Genomic DNA, 25134 nt, shown 5'->3' with positions numbered 1-25134 from the left:
GATGGACCATACACAGACAAGAGCAGAGCAGAGAGGTCAGCCAGGAAGCTTGAATGGAGGACAGCCAGGTGTTTTATTTTTCTTTTTGTGAAGAGCAGGCAAGTTTTGCATGAAAAGGAATGGCTCTCTTAGCCACATTAGCTTCAAGGTGCTTATTAGACATTCAAACAGAAATGTCAGGTAGGCAAGTGTCCCAAAGATCTGGAATTCAAGAGATGACTGGGCTGGAGATACAGATTTGAAAGTCACTAGTATATGGATGTCACAAAGCCATGGACTGGATGAAGCAGGTCACTTAGGAAGAAAGTGCACATGGAGAAGATAGCAGAGGGGAAGCCAAGGGCATTGGAGTGTTGGATAGGATATACATGTGTCAAAGGAAAACCAAAGAAGAGAGGTGTCACAAAAGTCTAGAGAATTGTTTCAAGAAGGAAGGTATAGTTAGTTGTATCACAAGCTATTGAACGAGTTAAATGAGGACCGACACCATTATTTGAACCACTGGCTTTGACAAGATGTGGGCTTTGAGAAATATCCATTTCAAGGGTTTGAAGAAGAGATGAGGGTAGAGACGGAAAGTATAGACATGTCTTTTAGGGAGTTTTGCTGTGAAGGGAGGCAGCAAAATTGGGTGTCAGCTGAAGGCAGAAGTGGGGTCAAGTTAAGGATTTTTTTAAAAATTTGGGTAAGATCTCAATAGGAAGGATTACTAAAGAGAATAAGGGGTAAGGAGCACAATTTGAGGTGCCTTAAGGTCTGGGGGATGGGACTCACTTTAAGTTCTTTAGGTAATCCTTCATGTGCAAAGCAAAAAATGTTAAGAATTTTTTGTTTTTAAACTGGTAAAGTGGGAAAGATCTTCAATGATAGAAACAAAGCTGATGATAAAGGAATGACAGATGTGTTTTGGACATATTAAGTTCAGTGAAATAGATTAACTGACTAACTTGGTAATTAGTACAAGAGACTTTGAGCTTCATGATAGTAATGATGCTTAAGAAAGATAATATATTTTACAAAAGATCAGTTCAGTTGGTAGACAGCATTTAAATTATTCTGTATCAAATTAACAAGGCCTTACCTTGCCAAGATTCTTGGCACTTTTATATTCACTTAAAATTACATTGGGAAAAAGCATAATAGTAATGGAAAAGCAACTAATTATAAGCAATTACAAGCCAAATTATGTTTATACCACAATTAGTGTTTGAGGTGGTTTAGTGGACGAAGTCTTCATTTCAATAAGCAACCATCAAATAATTGAATAGCTTGTAAAACACATAAATACCTCTTTTATCTTTATTCCAAGTATAACCACATTCTTTGAATTATTATTATAATAAAATGGGCAAGTCATTATCTTTTGTCCCAATCCCCAGTCTGAGTTGGATGCTTTTAAAAACATGGCAAGAGTAGCTGTATGTACCTTCTGCACAACACAGCTTCTTTCAACAGATTTGACATAGAAATGTGAACAAATTCATGTTCTTGTAAGACAAGTACTAACTACCCAGCAGGGAATCTAGAGTACACACTCAAACTACATCTTCTTCATTAAGTTTTTCATGCTTCTTACAACATTGTCTTATTTCACTTGTAGTTGAGTAAGTCTTTCTCTAAGGATAATAAGGAAAAGTCTTTTGTCTCATGACAGTGCTGATTTTTATGTCAGGTTGGGTTTTTTCCTCCCATATTTCTAAGTAAAAGTCACAACTTTGTGACCTCAATTTTGCCACCTGGAGTTAAGCTGTTTGACTACTACTTGATGACCTTTACATTTTACTTGACCACTGAAATTAGATTCATGACTCTAAATCACGACTAATCATCACTCTGAATCCTTGTTAATTTCCACGCAAACAATTTCAGATATTTAATTTTTACCATTTTTTTGGTGACCATTCTTTAAATTCTATAGTGCTTCACAATATTCAAGAGTTTTACAGAGATGATTTCATATAATCCCCTCTTTCCCCTACCCATTTACGCCCCAAACAATTTCAGATTCTGTTTAATAAAGCAGGTTCTAGAAACAGTTTTGCAGAATAAATTCCCACCAGTTGACCTAATTGAGCACGTTGTTGCCAGTGCTTCACGGCAGCTACTGAGCTCGGCCAACTCCGAGGCTTGGCGAGCCACATGGTGGGAGGTAGGTAGAGCCGGAGCCCTTCAAGGCTGGGCGCCACGTTGCTTTTCCCTTTTTGAATAGGGAGACAACGCTTCTGGCTATTGTGTAAATCAGCCGAGAACTGCGTTCATCCGCCCATCAGCTAAAGCGTGATCAGAATTAAAGCGCCTTCTAATCCGACCCTTTGGCAACATGTGCGTCACGGACTAACGTTGAGTTTTAATGTCTGGCTTCGTTCGCCTTGGGGAAGCACACTTAAGAGAATGGCCGAGTATCTCAGCAATCGCGGCGAAGTGCACGGGATCAAAACGACCACGCCATCCCAGCAGTGGCCACAGCCCCCGCCGAACCCCGCCAACTCTCTAGAGGACCCACCCTTGTTCCCTGCTATAACCAGTTGCTTTACGCAGGGATACACAGCCTTCCCTCACTCCGTCCCCGCTTCCCAACCCACTCCGCATTCGACCCCAGGCTCTTAGTCCGCAGTCGGACAACAGACCGCCGTCTCCCGCCCAGCTGCTAGCCCGAACCCTGAACCGCAACGCGTCTAGCTGCTCCCCGCGCTGCTAGCGGGCGGGCGGCCAGCCAGCCGCAACTGGGCGGCTGGTGATTGACAGGATGCTGGAGCAATCAGCTGCAAGGGCGGGACGTTGCGTCACTTCCTGTTCTTTTGGGTTTAGCCGGGGTATATAAATTCGGTGCTCACGCAGTGCTCTCGCTCCCACAGTATGGCCGGCGACATTAGCTAGCGCTCGCTCTACTCTCTCTAACGGGGAAACAGCGGACTACAAGAGACTGAGCTGTATCTGCCTCTATTTCCAACAGACTCACGTTCAACTTTCGCTCACCCACACACACAAAGCCGGGAAAATTTTATTAATCCTTTTTTTAAAAAAAGTTAATATAAAATTATAGCAAAAAAAAAAAGGAACCTGAACTTTAGTAACACAGCTGGAACAATCCGCAGCGGCGGCGGCGGGAGAAGAGATTTAATTTAGTTGATTTTCTGTGGTTGTTGGTTGTTTGCTAGTCTCACGGTGATGGAAGCTGCACATTTTTTCGAAGGGACCGAGAAACTGCTGGAGGTTTGGTTCTCCAGGCAGCAACCCGACGCAAACCAAGGATCTGGGGATCTTCGCACCATCCCAAGGTGGGTGCTCGGGGCTCTCGCCCACAGTCGAGTCTGGGGGGCTGTCGCCGCCTGGGAGGCACCAGCCTGAGGCTGGGGGCCGTGGGTTGGGTTCCCATAGTCTTCAGGTGGGGGCAGGTCCGCGTGCGGGAGGTCGTTTTGGCAGTCGTGGAAAGGGCCCCGGCGCTGGGGGTGAGCAGCCAAGGTCCACGCGGGGCGCGATCCAGCTTCTCCCGCCACCGTTGCCGGGCCGGGCGCTGCCCGGGGGGAGGGGAGGAGGCCGGCGCAGCCGCGTGCTCAGGTAACGTCCCCGGCGCGGCGTGCGGGGCGGCGGGCAGCGCCGTTCCGGGTGGTTTAGCGGCCCTCACCTCCCGACTTACTCCCCACCGGCCGGATTTGGCGGCCCGGGACCCCGGGTGGGGTGTCCGGAGGTGGGGGCCGCGCGGGCTCCCTCCCGGCAGGTGTGGCTCGGCGGGCTTAGTCAGGCGCTAATTCGGGCGTGTCCGCCTCGGGAGTAGAGGAGGGAGGGAGGGAGCGGAGCGGATCGGGAGCCCGATTCGTTCTCTCGCGTGCGGCGGGAAGGGGTGTGTGTCGGGGGGGGGCTGCCCGGGCCGGGGCCGAGGGGCTGACTAACAGGCCTCCCGCCCGCGGTCGGCGCTGGCAGCCTGTGGCGCCCGGGCGGCGGGGATTGGGCGGGAGCAGCTGTGCCGCAGTGGCTGGGCCGCACCGCCGCCCTAATGTGCTCTGCACCAGAGCTCTTTCGGGGCTGCCCGGGAAGACGGCTGGAGAGCCCACCGAGGCTGGCGCTCGAGTCTCTTGACCTTGGGCTGTGTAACCTGTTACCGAGTCGGCGGAGTCCAGAGTGGAATGAGACTAGCCTGCATTTAAAGGCTAGAGGCGGGTCGGAGCTCGGACATAATACCTTTAATGCCTAATCCTGCAAAGGAATCTAGGGCTCTAGCCTCCCACCCCGGGCAGTCATGCGAGAGAGCTGGGCGATCGCGCAGAAAAGGAGAGGGCTTTTAGTGGTCTCGATCCCGGCACAGATGAGGACGTGAGCGACCCCGATGGTGTCGGGGCCGGCTTCCCCTCCCGGGCGCTCGGACCACTAGGCACCCCTCGCCATTCTAGGCTCCTCGGTACACAAATGCGGCTAGTGTGCCTTGCGGCGGAGGAGCCGGCGCGGCCGCTTCATTGAAAGGCAACGACCAAAGAGCTCCTGGGTCGGACCCGGAGCCTGCCCCGGGGTGTGGGCCAATGGGCGTTTCAGGAATGTTGGCTACACTCGCCGCCTTTCCTGACAAAAAGCAACTGGAGAAGGGAATCTAGGCGGACACGTGCTGCCGGGACTTTTAAGGCGGTCTTTCTTGAAGGAATCTCCCGTAGGAAAACCTCGTGTTAGCTAAAATGTGACCGGTTTCATTTTTCAAGCTTTGTGCGACACTTAAGAGGTCGTAACATGGCCCCTACTCTAGGAAGCAGTTACTTATAAATATGGGGAAGCTTAGTATTTCCTCCATTTCACAGATGGGAAAGCTCCCTCGTGTTGGTGATATGCCTTTGGTAAAATGATTGTGATAGGATTATCTAGGAAATACTGTCAGGAAGAACTAATGTGCAAGAACAAGTCATAAAATGAATAACAAAATTTTCTGCTCCGGCTCTTTAAATGAGTTGAAGCTTTATTAGTAAGCACGCGTTCTTAATAAAGGGAAGGGAGTGTTTCCTCCCCGAGTTCTTGGGGAAAAAACGCCAGAGTTTAAGCTTAGGCTTTTTTGGTTAGGAGTTAGTTCTCCGAATCAAGGAGAAGGAGAAAGTCTTATAAATGGGCAACTTGCTTTCTTTTAAATGTTTGAGAACGACTTTTGTACTTTCATCAACTGAAATTGTTTTACTGCTTCAGCGTGGATCTGAAAGTGATGGCGAAGGTTATACCTTCAGGGACAGAATGTTGGTTTTGTTGAATCTGTGATTAAGTGCCATAAATTTTGTAGATACTTGGAATTCGTTAAATCCCATAGAAGGGTTATCAGTCATCTAGAAGAGTAATGCATAATGAAATGGTTACTGCATGGCATGTCTAGATTTGAGTTCAAACATCATCTAATAGCTAGCTGTTTGATATTTTTGCTTCTCCAAAATGGAGAAAATAATGGTACCTCTTCATGGGGTAATTGTGAGGGTTAAGTGGGTTAATACATATACAGTACTTAAAAACTGTCTGAGACATAGTAACCACTCTGTAAGCATTAACAGCTTCATCTTCGATTCTTTACCTTAAGGACAGAATCTTTTTCTCTTCTTGTTTTTAAGCAAACCAGGCTGGAGGAAAAAGTATTTCAGATTATAGTCTAATGGGCAATTTAAAATTACATCGTGCCCTAGCAATTTGATGTATTTTTATTCAAGTAGAAGAGATGGTGAGCTTTAGATTGCTTAATGAAGTTAAACTTTAATTCTTCCACGGAATAATCTTTAGTAGCTTTGTTTTTATTTAACGATATAAATGTTAGGAAGCCAGAAAATCCTTCTTTTTACTTGCCTCACATCTCCAACCTTAGTAATTCCAGTAAAATGCAAATAGAAGAAAGTCAGTCAAAAGACATTCACAGACTGGAATAAAATAAACACATTAACTATACTGTTTATAAAACATAAAACCTAAGGGCATGGAAGGAGTTAAGATGTCCTAAGAGGGCGTCACTACCAACGCTAAAAACATTTAAAAGGCAGGATATTACAGGAAAATTCCTAGAAAAGTACCTTCCCACATCGATGCAAGAAGAAATAGAAATCCTAATAGTCCTATAACCACTGCATGAATTGACTTAATCACCCATAAAGAAAAATCTAGGCCCAGATGGTTATACTGGAATGTTCTAACACTCAAGGAAGAAATAATTCCAACCTTCTTCATACATTACAGTCATACTATTACATTCTAATTAGTTAATAAAGAGGGAACACATATCACAGTTACTTTGGGGGTTTGTATAATTTTGATACCAGACCCTGAAGAGAGCTGTGAAGGAAGCAGGATTTTCACGTACTGCAGATGGGAATGGAAAACAGTGTATCCACTTGGGAAAATGGTTTGGCAGTTTCTTAATAAGTTAGTGCGCCTGCTAAATTGCTTCAGTTGTGTCCGACTCTTGTGACCCTATGACTATAGCCTGCCAGGCTCTTTTGTCCATGGGATTTTCCAGGCAAGAATATTGGAGTGGGTTGCCATTTCCTACGCCAGGGGATCTTCCCAACCCAGAAGTTGAACCCACATGTCGCCTGCATTGGCAGGCAGGTTCTTTACCACTGGAGCCACCTGGGAAGCCCTAATAAGTTACTACATCTCTCATATGATCTAGTCAGTCTAGTCCACTCATGTGTCTGCCCAGATGAACAGGAAATATGTCCATACAAAGACTTTTACATGAATATGTTCTTAGAAGCTTTATTTTGCAATAGCTCCAGAACTGAAAACAAGTCTCTGTATTCACCCTATAGGATACTACTGGTAGTTAAAAAGAGATGAACTGTTATTGACACATGCAACAATGATTGTGCTAGAGAACAAATAATAATAAGCCCCACGAGAAGTTCTATACTGTAAGATTTCATGTCTATAAAACCAGAAAATACATACTCATCTGATAGGCAAAGGATGAGAGTTAAGGGAGAATGGTGGATTACAGAGAGGCATGACGGAACTTTTAGGGGTGATGCTAATCTGCCAAAGCTCAGAAGGTAATCCACCTGGAATGCAGGAGACCAGGGTTCGATTCCTGGGATGGGAAGATCCCTTGGAGGAGAGCATGACAACCCACTCCAGTATTCTTGCCTAGAAAATCCTCATGGACAGAGGATCCTGGCGGGGTACAGTCATAAAAGTTATGAAAGTCGTAAGTACATCTCAGATTTTCACAAATTGATCCCATCATGTAACCAGCCTTCATATCTAAGGAATGTAACTAGCCAGAAGTCCCCCTGTGCCTCCTTCCAATTATAACCTATTCCGCTCTCCCCTAAGGGAACACCACTATCCTGAGTTTCAACACACCATGGTTTTCCCTAGTTTTTTAATAACATGGAATCATTTGGTATGCATTATATGCCTCCTTTGGTCAGCATTATGTTTGGGTTTTTTTTTTTTAGTTCATTCTCAGTGTAGTATAGTATTTTGTGTCCATATACCACAATTTATCAAATCTACTGTTTACATCAGTAATTTCCATTTTGCTAATACAAATATATTGCTATGAACACCAGTGTAAATGTCTTTTTGTAAACAATATGTATGCTCTCCTGTTAGATACACACACACCTAGGAATGGAATTGCAGTCATAGGGTGCATATAGTGCTTCTCTGGTTGGTAAAGCTCCTGGGTCAGGAAGTTCCCCTGGAGAAGGGATATGCTGCGGGTTCCAGTATTCTTGGGCTTCCCTGGTGTCTCAGACAGTAAAGAATCGGCGTGCAATGCGGGAGACCTGGGTTTGACCCCTGGGTTGGGAAGATCCCCTGGAAGAGGGATGGCAACCCACTCCAGTATTCCTGCCTAGAGAATTGCCATGGACAGGCGCCTTGCAGGCTACAGTCCACGGGGTCCAGAGAGTTGGACACAACTGAGACTAAGCACAGCACAGGGTGCGTATATTCAGCATAAGGGTGCTGTTGATCAGTATCTTCGTTTAACACTTGTGTTTTTTTAATTTTAGCTATTTTGTGGGTGTATAGTGGTCTGTGTATTTCCCTTCAGACTAATGGAATTGAACATCCTTTTATATCTTTATCCACCATTTGGCTATCTTTTGTGAAATGCTTGTTCAAGTCCACTTCTTTTTCTTTGCAAGAGTTCTTTAATACATTATAGATGAATTCTCTCTCCAATATGTGCATTACAAACATTTTCTATCCTCTGGTTTCCTTTTTCATTTTATTAATGACAGTTTAGAAAAAAGTTCACAATTTTAATGTCCATTTATCAGTATTTTCAATAACAGTTTGTGGTTTTTCTGTCCTGTTTAAAATAACCTTTGCTCATCCAGAGGTAATGAAGATGTTCGTTTTTCCCTGTAAACTTTGTTTTACTTTTCATATTTAGATCTGCAGCCCATCTGGAACTGATTTTTTTAATACGGTATGAAGGAATAGAATGCACTTGAAGCAAAATTGGCCCATCTTTCCAAGCTTTAACTCCAAGCTGGAACCCACTTTCTGTTAACATTTCCCACTGTCCTGTAGGCCACTTAGTAGAATTTACCTTCAGTGTAATCTGAATGAAGTACATAATACTGAGAATCTTTTGTTTTATCTTTTCTGGCATGGCTTGGTAACAATATGTTGGAGAAAAGCATTAGTCCAGATATCCAAATGAATAGGACAAGTGATGTTTCCTAAAACTGACTACTTCACACAGTAATTAAGATTGAAATATAAAAAGAGGGAGTGGTATATTAGGTTTAACCTGTAGTTTTCTCTACTAGAATTTTCAGATTTCAAATGATGTTGAATAGAAATAGATCTTTATGTCTGTTTCTATAATTTCTTAGAGTGCTGGACTAAAATGCTGGACCAGACAAAAACCTGTTTAAAAGAAATGGCAGCTATGGGGAGGAAGTCTGTTAGAAAATAAGAAATTTTGCTGAGGAGAGATAGTTTGATCTTTCAGGGCTCTAAAATTGACTTTCCTTTTTGCTTTAGAATTCATCACAGACCTGGACTGTTAGTAAGGAAATGAATTCACATGAGAAATTGTAGTGAATGGAGATAAAGAGGGTAAATGTTTATTAATTGTGGAAGGCTAGAGGTGTTTTAGCTGTGTGAAAATATGAAAACTAGAATCTGTAATGATAATATTGGACAAGACATTTAGGACTACTGGCATTTTCTGCTATTCTTTCTCTCGTTCACTCAAATTTTATATGATGAAATCTTCAGCAAAGGACTGGGAGCAGTTGCAAAAATAGTCAATTACACCTCAGCATTAATTTTCCCAGAATTCATGCCTTACTTGACTACATCATTGCACCATATTGCAATATCAGTAACTTACACTGAAGGAATTTACAACCCCTTGCCAAAAAACCTTTTAGGGTAAATATTTTGGGGTAGAAGGGCTTCCTATTGAATTAAGCTTCTCAATAAATTTCTCACAGCAGTTTCAAAAAACTTAAACTGCTATCTTCAAACCACCTTTTTTTGAGAGGTACACATTGAAAGTAATAAATCAATGTAGCAGTAATGATGCTAATTTTATTTTTAGGTGAAAGTTTGAGGTGGAGAACTTAAGTTACTCTGATTGTAATTAACAGTGCATTCTGGGTTGATTTCTTTGAACAGAAGATGTAAGCTTATGTCTCTGGATATCTGAATTAAATTCTGGTCAGCCTAGACTTCACTGAAGAGTAATCTCATGTTTTAGGATGGGTTTGACTCAGACTGCTCTTATGACTACTACTACCTTGGCTGTGGTATTGAGGTCTGAAAGGTGATAAGTAGAGTGTGTGAAACAGATGAGTCAGGCTGTTGACTAAGGTCACACTTCAGGAAAGCTTCAAATAGTTCAGTTGGGTAGCTTTGGGGGTAAATTACTTGATAACCCTGAAACCAGTGATTTTTGCTTAAAGGAGGAAATCTGTTAGAGGAACCTAATCACATGGAGGCCTTTTAAATAAATGCAGGTGTCCAGGCACCATCTGCACAGTTTCTGACCCACTATATCTGAGGGTAGAATCCAAGGGATAAAAGCGAAACTTGGTTCTAGAGGATTTTTTGCATCTACCAGCAGCATTCTGTTCCCTCTATAATTTACTTCTTTTTAAAGTCTAACATTGGCTTCCCTGTTGGTCCAGTGGTTAAGAATTCGCCTTGCAATGCACAAAGGACACCGGTTCAATCCCTGGCCTGGGAAGATCCCGCATGCCACAGGGCAACTGAACCCATGTGCCACAACTACTGAAGCCCACGCGCCGTAGAGCCTGTGCCCCGCAACAAGACAAGTCACCACAGTGAGAGGCCCCCTGCTCACCACAACTGAAGAAAGCCTATGCACAGCAGTGAAGACCCAGCACAGCCAAAAATAAATAAATATTAAAAAATAAGTCTAACATTAAGTTTAACCATTTTAGGTGAACATTGAGTATTAAGTATATTCACATTGTTGTACAAGAGATCTGTAGAACTTTTCATTTTGCAAAACTGAAACTACCCATTAAAGGTTAATTTCCCCTCCCCTTTTCCTCTAGCCTTTATCAGTCACCTTTCCTTATGATTTGACTACTTTGGATACTTAATATGAATGTATGAGATGAGTACCTTATATAAGTGGAAACCTACATCTTTTTGTAGTGGTAGTCATCCTTTTGTGACTGGTGTGATTCATTTAGCATGAAATTCTTAGGTTCATTCACATTGAAGCATGTGATAAACTTTCCTTTAAGGCCACATAATCCATTTGTTGCCTAGACCACATTGTCTTTATACATTAATCCCTTGAAGGACATTTGGGTTGCTTCCTTCTCTTGACAGTTGTGAATAACAATGAACATGGATGTGCAAATATCTCTTCCAGATCCTGTCTTGAATTATTTTATATATATATATGTTCACACCCAGAAGTAGAATTGCTGGATCATGTGGTTTTTATGTTTTTTTGAGGAATGTTTAATTTTTCCATAATGGCTGTACCATTTTACATTTTCACCAGTAGTTCAATTCAGTCGTTCAGTCATGTCCAACTCTTTGGGACCCCATGGACTGCAGCACACCAGGCCTCCCTGACCATCACCAAATCCCAGAGTTACTCAAACTCATCATGTCCATATAGAGTCGGTGATGCCATCCAACCATCTCATCCTCAGTCGTCCCCTTCTCCCGCCTTCAATCTTTCCCAGCATCAGGGTCTTTTCAAATGAGTCAACTCTTAGCATGAGGTGGCCAAAGCATTGGAGCTTCCGCTTCAGCATCAGTCCTTCCAGTGAAATTCAGGACTGATCCTTTGGGATTGATTGGTTGGATCTCCTTGCAGGCAAGGGACTCTCAAGAGTCTTCTCCAACACCACAGTTCAAAAGCATCAATTCTTCAGCGCTCAGCTTTCTTTATAGTCCAACTCTCACATCCATACATGGCTACTGGAAAAACCATAGCTTTGACTAGACAGACCTTTGTTGGCAAAGTGATGTCTCTGCTTTTTAATATGCTGTCTAGGTTGGTCATAACTTTTCTTTCAAGGAGCAAGCGTCTTTTAATTTCATGGCTGCAATGATTTTGGAGTCCAAAAAAATAGTCTTTCACTGTTTCCCTGTCTATTTGCCATGAAGTGATGGGACCAGATGCCACGGTCTTAGTTTTCTGAATGTTGAGTTTTAAGCCAGCTTTTTCACTCTCCTCTTTCACTTTCATCAGGAGGCTCTTTAGTTGTTCTTCGCTTTCTGCCATAAGTGTGGTGTCATCTGCATATTGAGGTTATTGATATTTCTCCCGGCAATCTTGATTCCAGCTTGTGCTTCATCCGTCCATTCACCAGTAGTGCACAAGAGTTAAAATTTCTCTGCGTTTGCCAACACTTGTTCTTTCATTTTTCCTTTTCAGTATATGACATCCTAATGAGCACGAGGTGGTATCATGATTGTGATTCACATTGTCTTATGATTAGTAGCATTGAGCATCTTTTTATGTGCTTATTGGCCATTTGTATATCTTTTGGGGGGGATTATCTATTTAAGACCTTCTGCTTACTTTTAAATTAGGTTATTTGTTTTTCTTGTTGGAGTTCCTCGTTTATTCCGGATACTAACCTCTTATAAGATGTAAGATTTGCAGATACTTTTCCAGTTCTGTAGGTTGTCTTTTCACTCTGTTGAGTGTGTTCCTCTGATACACAAAAGTTAAGTTTGATGCGGTTCTATTTGCCTATTTTTGCTTTTGTTGCCTGTGCTTTTTGTGTAACATCCAAGAAAGCTTTGCCAAATCCAATATCATAAAGGTTTTCCTCATGTTTTTTTCTAAGAGTTTTATAGTTTTGTGTCCTAATTTAGGTGTTTAAATCCATTTTGAGTTAAGCAGTGTAAGGTAAGGATTCTGTTTCATTCTTCTGTGTGCAGATCCAGTTTTCCCAACACCAGTTGCCCAAGAGACTGTCTTTTCCCAATCCACAATCTGTCCTGCTTGCCACCCCCACCCCCCAACAAAGAGCATAGGGGACTTCCCTGGTAGTCCAGTAGTTGGGACTTGGCCTTCCAATGCAGGGAGTCCTGGTTTGATTCCCTGGTCAGGGGGCTAAGATCCCATACTCCTTGGGGCCAAAAAACCAAACCATAAAACAGAAGCAACATTGTAATAAAGACTTTAAAAATTGTCCACATGGGGGGAAAAAGTAGCCGGTTAGCCATTTCTAGTCTTACTCAGTCAGATGACAGAAGTCCCTTCTTATCTTAATTGTATCTTTTCCCATGTAAACACTTCAATTTGTTCTATTTTTATTAAACCACAGACTAAAAGATTTTATCATAAAATATGGGACTTACCTGGTGGTACAGTGGATAAGAATCTGCCTGCCAGTGGAGGGGACATGGGTTTGATCCACATGCCTCGGCAACGAAGCCCATGAGCCACAACTACTGAAGCCTGTCTTCTAGAGCCTGCGTGCTGCAACTACTAAAAGCTGGTGCACCTGGAGCCTGTGCTCTGCAACAAGAGAAGCCACCGCAGTGAGAAGCCCATGCACTGCAACTAGAGAATAGCCCACGCGCAGCAACAACCAAAAATTAATTAACTGATTAAAAATAAATAAAATATGGCATGCCATATATGTTTTACTTTTCTGGCAGAGTGACTAAGATCATTCAGTCCATGTACTGTCATTTGTAAAGAGCATAGTATTTGGGATATTTATCATGATCTGGGAGGGGCTAGGATCCAAAAAAGCTTTATTTAAGGGAAAAATAAGGGGCTTCTTTTCTACCAAAATGTGATTTTAATAATTTGCTGAATTTTAATAATTTTAAATTTAATAATTTTCAACTGTTTTCTCTTTCCTCTTTATGCTCATGTATAGCATTGTATTGACTTCTTCAATTCTAAATCTGTCACATTTTTCCTGCCTTGTATTTTTTTTGAGCCAGCAGTTCTCTGGATTGTTTTTATAATCACTTAGTTGATAGACTATTCAACTGTGTTTGACTTAGAATGTTTAAAAGCAGTGCCTTTCATACCATGACTTTGAAAAATACTGACTACTTAAGGGTTTCTTTTAGGTGAGGAAGAGTATGGTTGCAGAATTTATGAACAATGATAGAATGAGTGCAGGAGGATTCTTGTTTCCCTCAAGATGGAATAAGCACACTCTACTTTCACTAAATGCATCTAGAAACCCTGTACAGAATGCATGCAGCAGCTGAGGACTCTGGAAAGTAAATGTTAGGTGAATTGGAGAAGGAAGCCAAAACTCAAAACATCACTGAAATATCCATGAGTTTTTTTCTTTTTTCTCTCTTGGTATCTCCTGGGGTGGTCTCAAAAGCTGCCAGAAACCCAGAACTGCACATAAACTGAGCTCCTAGAGAGGTCTTTTTCTGGAATGTGAACAAGGAATGGAAAGGGGTCCCTTTGGGTTAGAGAGAGTAGGGAAAATCCCTTTATTTTTGTATTGCTTTGTGCTTTTTTTTCCTGTTCTTTCCTGCTGTAGCTCAGGCAATCCTGTAGCAGACTGCTGCAGAGCAGGGAAACTAAAGCCTGGGCTTTCTAGCCAGAGGACCAAGAAGCAGGCCATCTTCACCACCACCCCCCACTCCGCCCCCCACTATTGAGCTAGGAGTTGTTATGGAGATTATGGAGATAGTAACACATAGAAGTTGGATAAGAACAAGAAGACTGAACTTAACCATTTCAACTGTCTGCTAACAGTTTTTGAAAAATCAGCATGCTCCATAGAGTTTGAAGATAAATAATCATATAATGTGAGGTCCAGGATGCAATCACAAATTACATACAATAAGGAAATTGTCTCAAAGGGAGACAGTCTAGTAGACTTCAGCCTCAAGTGGTGCAGGTCAAGATTTAAAAGTAGTTATCATAACCATGCTATAAGAAGTAATAACACAAATCTTAGCAGAGAAACAGAAGATGGAACTAAAAAATAAACTATTGGAATAAAAAGTTTACTGGATGGCTTGTAGAGTAGAAATGACAAAAGAGTGACTGAACTTGAAGATAGATCAGTAGGAATGGCCCGGTTTGAACAACGTTGAGAAAAAATTTCAGATGGACACTGAAAATGAATAAATCGTGGTCAGAAGTTTTAGCATTTTGTGTCAGATTCACAGAAAGAAGAGTGTGTTATGGAAAAAATATTTGAAAAAATAATCTGTGTTTAAGTTCATTATAATGGATGGGTTCTATAAACAGCTAAGATAGCAGCAGTGAAATGAGGAAGCTTCACTTATGTAGATTAAAATAAGATAACATTTCAAGTGGAATATATATCTGGTACATTAACAGAATAATTCTGTTAAATGAATATTTTTAATAACTCATCCTGAACTATTAAGGTGACATTTTAAAAAACAAAGGATCATGTAGCAATTTAGTTTTTTTTTCCTTAAACTTTTTATTTTATATTGAGGTATAGTTGATTAATAATGTTGTGATAGTTGCAGGTAGACAGCAGAGGAAGTCAGCCATACATATACATGTATCCATTCAATTTCTCTCCCATCCGGGCTGCCACATAACACTGAGCAGAGTTCCCTGTGCTATACAGCAGGACCTTGTTGGTTATACATTTTAACTATAGCATTGTGTACATGCTGATCCCAAACACCCTAACTATCCCTTTTTCCTATTCTTCCTCCCTAGTAACCATAAATTCTTCCTCTAAATCTGCTAATCTGTTTCTGTTTTGTAAATAAGTTCATTTCTACCCTTTCTTTTTAGATTGCACATATAAGGCATGCCATTAGATATTTCTTCCCTGGCTGACTTACTTCACTCAGTATGACAATTCTAGGTCCATGCATGTTGCTACAAATGGCATTATTAAGTTCTTTTTCATGGCTGAGTAATAATTTCATTGCATACCTGTACCACATCTTTTTCCATTCCTCTGTCAATGAACATTTAGGTTGTTTCCATGTAAACAGTGCTGCAGTGAACACTGGGGTGCATATATTCTTTGGAGCCATGTTTTTCTCCAGATATATATATGTCCAGGAGTGAGACTGCTGGTTCATCAGTTCAGTTCAGTTGCTCAGTCGTGTCTGACTCTTTGGGACCCCATGGACTGCAGCACATCAGGCCTCCCTGACCATCACCAAATCCCGGAGTTACTCAAACTCATCATGTCCATTGAGTCTGTGATGCCATCCAACCATCGCATCCTCTGTCATCCCCTTCTCCTCCCGCCTTCAATCTTTCCCAGCATCAGGGTCTTTTCAAATGAGTCAGTTCTCCGCCAGGTGGCCAAAGCATTGGAGCTTCCGCTTCAGCATCAGTCCTTCCAATGAATATTCAGAATTGATTTCCTTTAGGATGGACTGGTTGGATCTCCTCGCAGTCCAGGGGACTCTCAAGAGTCTTCTCCAACACCACAGTTCAAAAGCATCAATTCTTCGGCACTCAGCTTTCTTTATAGTTCAACTCTCACATCCATACATGACTATTGGAAAAACCATAGCCTTGACTAGACAGATCTTTGTCGGCAAAGTGGTCTCTGCTTTTTAATATGCTGTCTAGGTTGGTCATAACTTTTCTTTCAAGGAGCAAGCGTCTTTTAATTTCATGGCTGCAGTGATTTTGGAGTCCAAAAAAAAATGGTCTTTCACTGTTTCCATTGTTTCCCCATTGATTTGCCATGAAGTGATGGGAAACCAGATGCCATGATCTTAAGTTTTTTGAATGTTGAGTGTTAAGCCAACTTTTTCACTCTCCTCTTTCACCAAGAGGCTCTTTAGTTCTTTGCTTTCTGCCATAAGTGTGGTGTCATCTGCATATTGAGGTTATTGATATTTCTCCTGGCAATATTGATTTCAGCTTGTGCTTCATCCAGCCTGGCATTTCTCATGATGTACTCTGCGTATAGGTTAAATAAGCAGGATGACAAAATGCAGCCTTGACGTACTCCTTTCCCAATTTGTAACCAGTCTGTTGTTCCATGTCCAGTTCCAACTGTTGCTTCTTGACCTGCATACAGATTCTCAGGAGGCAGGTCAGGTGGTCTGGTATTCCCATCTCTTTAAAAATTTTCCAGTTTGTTGTGATCCACACAGTCAAAGGCTTTGGCATAGTCAATAAAGCAGAAGTAGATGTTTTTCTGGAACCCTCTTGCTTTTTCGATGATCCAGTGGATGTTGGCAATTTGATCTCTGTTCCTCTGCATTTCCTAAGTCCAGCTTGAACATCTGGAAGTTCATGGTACATATGGTAGTTCTATTTTTAGTTTTTTAAAGAACCTCCATACGGTTCTACACAGTGGCTGTATTGATTTATATTCCCACCAACAGTGCAAGAAGAGTTAGTTCATTTTTCTTCACATCCCCTCCAGCAGATGATGGCCATTCTGATGGGTGTGAGGTGATGCCTCATTGTAGTTTTAATTTGCATTTCTTCTTAACTAGTGATGTTGAACATGTGTTTGCTGGCCATCTGTATGTCTTCTTTGGAGAAATGTCTTACTTGGGTCTCATTTGTCTTTTTCTTAATAAATTGCAAATACGTAGTATAATATCCTGGATTTTGGTTTGCTTCTTAACATGCTGTAGCAAAATGCATCCATCTTACTTGGTGTATGTGTCAATATAGGTTATTTTGAAACAAAATTAAATGTTGGTATTCATGAGAGAGGGAAGATCTCCTGGAGGAGGGCACAGCAATCCACTCCAGTATTGTTTCCTGGAGAATTCAGTAGACAGAGGATCCTGGAGGGCTACAGTCCATGGGTTGCAAAGAGTCAGACAAATTAGCAGGCATGGAGCATTAAAGGAAACTTTCAGGGCATTTTGGTGTTGTTTAGGACACTTGTGATGTACAGCCAGCAAAACATTATCTCTAAGATATGCTTCTTCATCCACAGGGGTAAGCCCCCCACAGTAACATTTGTACCAATCATAATGTCCCAAGGGTCTGTTGAGTTTTCCATACATGTGTCTGGGACAGTTAACATGTAAAACCTAGAGCTATGGTGGTAGTGGAGAGGAAAAGCAGAAGCCTTTAGAGTGATGTAGATTATACAGACAGTGCCAGTTTTAGGAGTCCAAAATGGCTTTCTAGTTCCTGGATCCAATCTCATTCTGCTTTGGGAGTCTATGAGACAACTTTGCATCCTTATTTTTTGCCTAAATTAGTACTAGTATCGGAGAAAGCAGTGGCACCCCACTCCAGTACTCTTGCCTGGAAAATCCCATGGATGGAGGAGCCTGGTAGGCTCCATGCAGTCCATGGGGTCGCTAAGAGTCGGACATGACTGAGCGACTTCACTTTCACTTTTCACTTTCATGCACTGGAGAAGGAAATGGCAACCAACTCCAGTATTCTTGCCTGGAGAATCCCAGGGACAGAGGAGCCTGGTGGGCTGCCGTCTATGGGGTCGCACAGAGTCGGACACGACTGAAGTGACTTAGCAGCAGCAGCAGTACTGATATGCCCATTAGTTGTAACTAGGCTTTGTTTTCCCATTGATTTTCTTTGATCCTCACAACATTCCTATAAAAAAATATTATGAGGGAATGAACACATGGAATCAGACAAGCACAACACCACCGTAAATGCAAAGCATGATTTTAAATCATGGTGAGAGTTTTGCAATTTTTATGAGAGTAGGCAAGTACTGTTATAAATTAATCATCCTCTTTTTGGTTAAATAATAGATCCGAGTGGGACATACTTTTGAAGGATGTGCAATGTTCAATCATAAGTGTGACAAAAACTGACAAGCAGGAAGCTTATGTACTCAGGTGAGTCCTCTGAAATAGTACTGGTTAACCTATTTCAGTGTGAATCATACTTTATATGGAAGAGTAAATTGTTCCTCTGTATACTGGTTCTATAATTGTTTTTACCTTATTTTTTAAAAACATGGTGTAAAATAAAATGCTTACTTCGGGTGTCCTTAGGCAGTAGGGTTTGTGAAGTCTTACCTAATAGCTCTTCAAGGTGGCTGCCATCCTTACTACCCTGGAGGTGCAGGAAGTGTCTGCAAAAGAGGGTTGAGTCGCATTGTTTCTTTGCCCTCACTTCTTTTATTTTTAGTGTGTGCTTCTCTATCAAAGCTTGAAGCAGAGTGAAACTTAGCTTCACCATAGAAATCGGATTGCTGTTACTTAAGAGAAGAAAGCCATGCAATTCTTTTTTAGGTACAGAGGTAGAATGTTGGGCCTTGAGGCTATTGTATTGAACATGGTACCTGCTTTTACTAAGTCTGTATTTGACATATACAGATGTTTATCAAATGCCTGTTAGGTGCCAGGCCCTAGGGATATAGTAGTAAAAGCAAACATTCCTTTCCTCATGGAACTTATTATCCAGGGAAAAGTAGTGAGATGGTTACAGACATACACGCAAGAGCAGGCAGTTCAAGACGAGGCAAAGAATGAATGAATAAGTGTCCGAGGTTAGGTTAGGTGAGGAGGAAAATTGACTAGTAAAAGAGGGTTTGTGTAGTGAGCTAATATGCTTTATACATAGTTTATGTTTCTGTGGGATCTTTCATGTAATAGAAGAGGAAGAATTATTTGCTTCCTTGAGAACTTAATGTTTAAAATAATTAGCCAAAAATTTACACTTTAAATGATAGTCCAATAATAATAGATTAAGCATCTCAGTAGTACATAAACATTGTTATAATATTGTGACTTTCTTTTTAAACTGCAGTGAGAGTAGCATGTTTGTCTCCAAGAGACGTTTCATTTTGAAGACATGTGGTACCACCCTCTTGCTGAAAGCACTGGTTCCCCTGTTGAAACTTGCTAGGGATTACAGTGGGTTTGACTCAATTCAAGTAAGTAGTCAAAAAAACATTTATCCTTTTGGTGGGGTATAAACGTTAGAGTTTGGTGATGTGCCTGGTAAATAAATTTGTATACTTATTCAATTGTAATAACTAAGGACACTCACACCATGGAGAGAAAGAATGCCTGTTACTCATGAACAACAGAAAATGTGGAGGAACCAGAGAAGGAATTGGGATGAAACTCAAAATGAAAGAAAAGAAAACCAGATACTTTCAGTAGTTAATTCCTTAACATTATTACTATGAATGGTGGAGAAAATAAGAAAAGAAGGGAAAGCAAGAAAAATCATGTAGACGTCATAATAAAGAACTGATTGCATTAAAGAGCAATAGTCAGTTAATTCTTGAATGCTATCACACTTTGTACTTGGGTTTTAATTGTTGTGATAAGATGTTGAATTTTAATATTTAACTTAATTTTTTAATGTTAGTAAATAATTTACTCAGTTTGTCCTAGGGCAAAGGACAGCTGTCATTGGGACCTAAAACTGTTTTGTTGATCCTTATAAGAGGATCTAAATTGAGCAATATGTTAATTTTTGGATCACTCTTTTGAAACTAAATATATACAATACATATTCTCCCACAATATTCTTATTACATGCCTATTTTAAAGCTCAGAAACTCTTGCTCTAGGGAATCCCCTGGTGGTCCAGTGGTTAGGACTCTGTGTCTCTATATAACACTAACTCATGGGTATTGGTCTAAAACCTTGCTCTTGGACACAGCGGCCTTCATTTTCCTTTGTCGGCCAGCAAAGTCCACGGGGTCGCAAAGAGTTGGACACAACTGAACGACTGCGCATATGCACACATGAAGTACTACAGTGTATGTTAAGTGTCATTGGGAAAAAATATTTGTGGAGATAGTTTTGGTTTTGATATGTATATGTAGAAAATAGTTGATTGGTTTAGGAATTCTGTATGTGAAGTTGTCTGTCTGTCTTTTTAGAGCTTCTTTTATTCTCGTAAGAATTTCATGAAGCCTTCTCACCAAGGGTACCCACACCGGAATTTCCAGGAAGAAATAGAGTTCCTTAATGCAATTTTCCCAAGTAAGTTTAAGTAGAATTGAATCCTGCTTCTTAACGTTAGATGTGTGTGTTGTGTGTGTATGCCTGTGTATTAAACATAGCACTTTATATAGTTAAGATAAATGTATCAATTTAGCTGATTACAAATTTTTGAGTATTGTGTGTAACTGTTGAAATGATGGGAGAAAAAAATCAAGTAACTGATCACCTGCCAGATGGAGAACTCATCTTCTAGCCAGTTGCTGTCATTTATGTCTGTTTTAGTGGGTATGAAGGCTGTGATCCCTTCATCCAGAAAAATGCCCCATGACTTCATAAATCCATGCTAAGATACTGGTCCATGTTAAGAAACTGTCTAGCATGCTGTACAGGAATTGAGCTGGCTTAAGAATGGTCAACTGAAGTGAGTTCGTAGTGTCACTTCAACTAAATTGGCAAGATTTACTTCTATCCATTTATATAAGCTTTTATTTATGGACCTTCCTTTTTGAGCTTCAAGGACAGGGAAATAAAGGTTACCTAATCTAACACCCTTATATCCTAGAAGAGGCTAAAAACCTAAGATGATTTTAGTAACTTGGCGCATAGTCATTCACAAGGGTGATTTTTAAAAAGAAAATCTTTGAAAGATTTCTGTCCTACCTGTTCTTATCTACTATACTAGGCTATATCAGGGTGCCGAGTATAATTTAGTTTAAATATCAACCAGCTGTTATCAACTCACTATGTTGAATGAGGCTTTGAAACACCATGGAAAGGAGGACATACTACATAACTTCCATTTACTTGAGCGAGTAGATAAATAGGTGACCAAATTCCATTACCTAATGGAGTTTTAGGGGAGAGTAAACCATAGTTTTGTCAGCACCATTCAGACTGGCTTACTAGCTGAAGTGAATCTCTAAATGACAGCCAATAAAATGTTTTCTTAAAGGGGGAGGGGGATCCTGCCTACTTGCTATCAGATGGATCTATTAAATTTATTTTATGTTCTCCTGCCTCAACAGATGGAGCAGCATATTGTATGGGACGCATGAATTCTGACTGTTGGTATGTTGGACCCAATTTGATGGAAGTCTTATTTTATATAAGATTTCTTTTTTAAACTTAAAGTTGTCATTTTTAGAAACTATGTTGTACTTTTATATAGGTACTTGTATACTTTGGATTTCCCAGAGAGTAGGGTAATCAATCAGCCAGATCAAACCCTGGAAATTCTGATGAGTGAGCTTGACCCAGCAGTTATGGACCAGTTCTACATGAAAGATGGTGTTACTGCAAAGGATGTCACTCGTGTAAGCATTTTCAATAATAATTCTGTATCCTGCTTGGCAGCTAAATATTTTGGCTCATTCTCTATTTCTTTTCCAGATTTGCTTTTAATTTAGTGTTTGGCTTTTTTCCCAGGAGAGTGGAATTCGTGACCTGATACCAGGTTCTGTCATTGATGCCACAATGTTCAATCCATGTGGGTATTCAATGAATGGGATGAAATCGGATGTAAGTAAGAATATCTTGCTTAATAATTTAAACCTTTAAGTGTGCCCTTTCCATTATTAACACAAAGCTATTTCTCTTAAGGGAACTTATTGGACTATTCACATCACTCCAGAACCAGAATTTTCTTATGTTAGCTTTGAAACAAACTTAAGTCAGACCTCCTATGATGACCTGATCAGGAAAGTTGTGGAAGTCTTCAAGCCAGGAAAATTTGTGACCACCCTGTTTGTAAATCAGGTAATACATTTTTTTTCATTGACAATAAAATCTAACTGAAAATAAGGATAGTGAGGCATGTCATAAAATGTATTCTGAGATGCCATATAATCAGGCAGAGATAACCAGAGGTACTACTAATTGAGGTGTTTGGTAGATGAGAAGCTTTATGCCTGTCGTTAGACTGTTGGTCCTTGTTTTATATCTCGCCCAGTTCATGGGCTCCTCTTATCCTATCTGTTTTCCCTGTTGATAGACCTTGGGGATGGTGGTGCCAGAAGACATAAAGTGTCCCACTGCATCCACCCCTAGGAAGTCAGCTAAAATATTTCAGTTCCATGGGGTTGGTTTTTTTGTTGTTGTTGTTTTATTCTTTTAATTTTACTTATTTATTTTTGGTTGTGCTGGGTTTTCGTTGCTGCACAGGCTTTTCTCTACTTGTAGAGAGCGGGGGCTACTCTTCATTGCAGGGCGTGGACTTCCCATTAATGGTGGCTTCTCTTGTTGTGGATCACGAGCTCTAGGGCCCGAGGGCTCAGTAGTTGTGGTACATGGGCTTAATTGCTCTGCAGCATGTGGGATCTTCCTGGATCAAACCTGTATCTCCTGCACTGGCAGGCAGATTCTTTATCACTCTGAGCCACCAGGGAAGCCCCCAGTGCCATAGTCCGACTAAAATAGCAGTCTTAAATACTTACTGTGTGACTGCTTTGTTTGAAAACATTACTGCAGATTGGAAACGCTAATGGTTAATTTCATTTTTTCCCCCAGAGTTCTAAATGTCGCACAGTGCTTTCCTCGCCCCAGAAGATTGAAGGTTTTAAACGTCTTGATTGCCAGAGCGCTTTGTTCAATGATTACAATTTTGTTTTTACCAGTTTTGCTAAGAAGCAGCAACAACAGCAGAGTTGATTAAGAAACATGAAGAAAAAACGCAAAAAGAGAACACACATAGAAGGTGGTGGCTGCTTTTTAGATATTGATACCAAGGGCCATGCTTTCCATAACCACCACCTTGTAGTTGCAGAAAGCCCTAGATGTAATGATAGTGTAATCATTTTGAATTGTATGCATTATTATATCAAGGAGTTAGATATCTTGCATGAATGCTCTCTTCTGTGTTTAGGTATCCTATGCCACTCTTGCTGTGAAATTGAAGTGCATGTAGAAAAAACCTTTTACTATATGAAACTTTACAACACTTGTGAAAACAATTCAATTTGGTTTACGCGCAGTGTAATATTTCTCCAGGTGTCATCCAAAATTCCCCACAGACAAGGCTTTCGTCCTCATTAGGTGTTGGCCTCAGCCTAGCCATCTGGGACTGTTCTATTAATTGCTGCCAGGATTTAACATCCAGTTACCTCCACTTTCTAGAACATATTCTCTACTAATGTTATTGAAACCAGTTTCTACTTCATACAGATGTTTTTGCAATAGCAATTAAAGTTTTTCTTCCACGAGTCGAGTCCTCTAAGAAAACAATTGGAACTATCCATTCTGTGTATTTATATTTTAACACTGCTTCCTGTACTTGTATTACTTTGATTTCCTTCCGTTACCATGGTGTCCCCCCTCCGAAACACACCCCCTCAATAAAGCAATACACTGTTACACTGTGGGTTTTATACTAATCTATACCCCAGAGGGGGAAGGTGGGGGTAGACCCTGGGCTTAATTTTCTTTTAAGGTCAAGGGAGTTTGACATTTTTCATTACCATGAGCTCTTTTGGAATAAACTATTGTTGCTTAGCAAAGAAGGTGTAGATTGGTACTAGGGAATATTGGCAGAACTGTATGGAAAATGTGCCATTTGGTGTCCCTCATTAAATGAGATGAGCTTCTCGTAAGTACCATGTCTTTATTAACTTGCTAGATAGTACAAAAGAATTTTTATCACAATTTATTAGTGAGGAGATTTAAGATAAAGGTATTGGTTTCAACAAATCAAGTCAGCTCAGATGATTCACCTTTTACTTTCGTAGCCATTTCCACTAATTTCTGTTAATGATATGCTATGGACTTTGGTTCAAAGCAGATTCATTGTCTTTGCCATCTTGTGACTTAAGTTCCATGACTTTATGATACATGTAATAGTGTTCTGACTTGGTTCCTCTTGCTTGTTTGTATTCCTTTCACCATGGAATAGCATCAGGTGATGAATGAGAACTGTTAAGGTTATTCAGACATAGTCAGTGCAGCAGAAAGCTCTCCACAAAACGTAACACACAAAATTCCAAAATGGTTGATGGGAAATGACCTAAAAATACAGGCATAAAAGAGTTGGCATCTTTTAGCTGTATTGGCTAACATGGACATTTAAGCAGTTGATAAAACAGCAAAGTTGATTCAATTTTGTATTTATTCTTGTCCTCAAACAATTTTTGATTCTTTCTGGATTGATGGCAGTGATGCTTTTGTTCCTTCTGTATTTATAAATGAAACACATTTTTTTTTTTAGTGTTTCTGAACATAAAATATGCTTGGTTTGAAATCAAGTGGTTGGAACACTTGACTTTTATTTTAAGCACATTGTTGATTCAAAGCTTCATTGAAGAAGCTTTCAATCAATGGATCATTCTGATTTTCTGTAATTACGCACAGTACCTAATGTTTTGGTGCTATCATGAGGACCAATGCTCAAAGTGGATTTTGTTCTTGAACAGTGTCCCAGTAGATTTGATGACATTTATTGGCTTGAGGTCTGATTTTCCTCTCCCTAATAGATTTAAAAGATTTCTATTTCATGTTGAAGACCTGCACAAATTTTATATGGAACAAAGCCTAGGAAAAAATGAAAAATAGATTGAATAGTAATCTAAATTAATCCTAGTATGTATGATAGAGGAGGGAAAATTTTGGTGCCATAATTTCTCTCTTCATGGTGTTGGACTTAAATCACTTGAAATGTATTTCTGTACCCACAATTTAAGCTTCAATAAAGGTTTGCTTAATTCATTGTCTAGTGACATTCACAAAGTTTTCTGTCAATGTATTTTTTTAAATAGTATACATGACCAAATACTAGACTCTTTAAAGTTTTTATAATTAATTGAAGGAATTAATATTTAATGATTTTTTTAAGGTTATGGGAGATGTTATAAAGATAAGATCTTTAAGTTCTGGGAGAAC

General features: G+C 40.5%; 2 protein-coding genes across 11 annotated transcripts in view; one reads left to right on the top strand and one right to left on the bottom strand.

Moving 5' to 3' along the window:
* The window catches only part of CDK19 (cyclin dependent kinase 19), a 226365-nt gene that overhangs the window by 200213 nt on the left and 1018 nt on the right, over positions 1-25134 (bottom strand). The window contains exon 2 of the mRNA XM_081530590.1: positions 12778-12937. Within this exon, the coding sequence (XP_081386716.1) occupies positions 12778-12858 (81 nt within the window). The 5' untranslated portion in view covers positions 12859-12937. The remainder of the gene's footprint in view (positions 1-12777; positions 12938-25134) is intronic.
* On the top strand, positions 2846-24981 carry AMD1 (adenosylmethionine decarboxylase 1). Of its 10 annotated transcripts, none has more exons than XM_081530601.1 (10): positions 2846-3278; positions 12744-12960; positions 18112-18198; positions 19115-19241; positions 20205-20307; positions 21294-21336; positions 21437-21581; positions 21694-21786; positions 21868-22023; positions 22774-24981. In XM_081530601.1, the coding sequence occupies exons 4-10, from the start codon at positions 19125-19127 to the stop codon at positions 22912-22914; spliced, it is 798 nt and encodes a 265-aa protein (XP_081386727.1). In that variant the 5' UTR covers positions 2846-3278; positions 12744-12960; positions 18112-18198; positions 19115-19124; the 3' UTR covers positions 22915-24981. The 10 variants fall into 10 exon arrangements, with proteins under 10 accessions (XP_081386727.1, XP_081386729.1, XP_081386723.1 ...); XM_081530603.1 differs by lacking the exon at positions 12744-12960 and adding an exon at positions 10104-10259; XM_081530602.1 differs by lacking the exon at positions 2846-3278 and adding an exon at positions 3514-3718.

This window comes from Giraffa tippelskirchi, chromosome 9, assembly GCF_054371585.1.
Source record: "Giraffa tippelskirchi isolate mGirTip1 chromosome 9, T2T-mGirTip1v1.2.pri, whole genome shotgun sequence".
NCBI lineage: Eukaryota > Metazoa > Chordata > Mammalia > Artiodactyla > Giraffidae > Giraffa > Giraffa tippelskirchi.
This window is presented reverse-complemented; position numbering and strand designations above follow the sequence as displayed.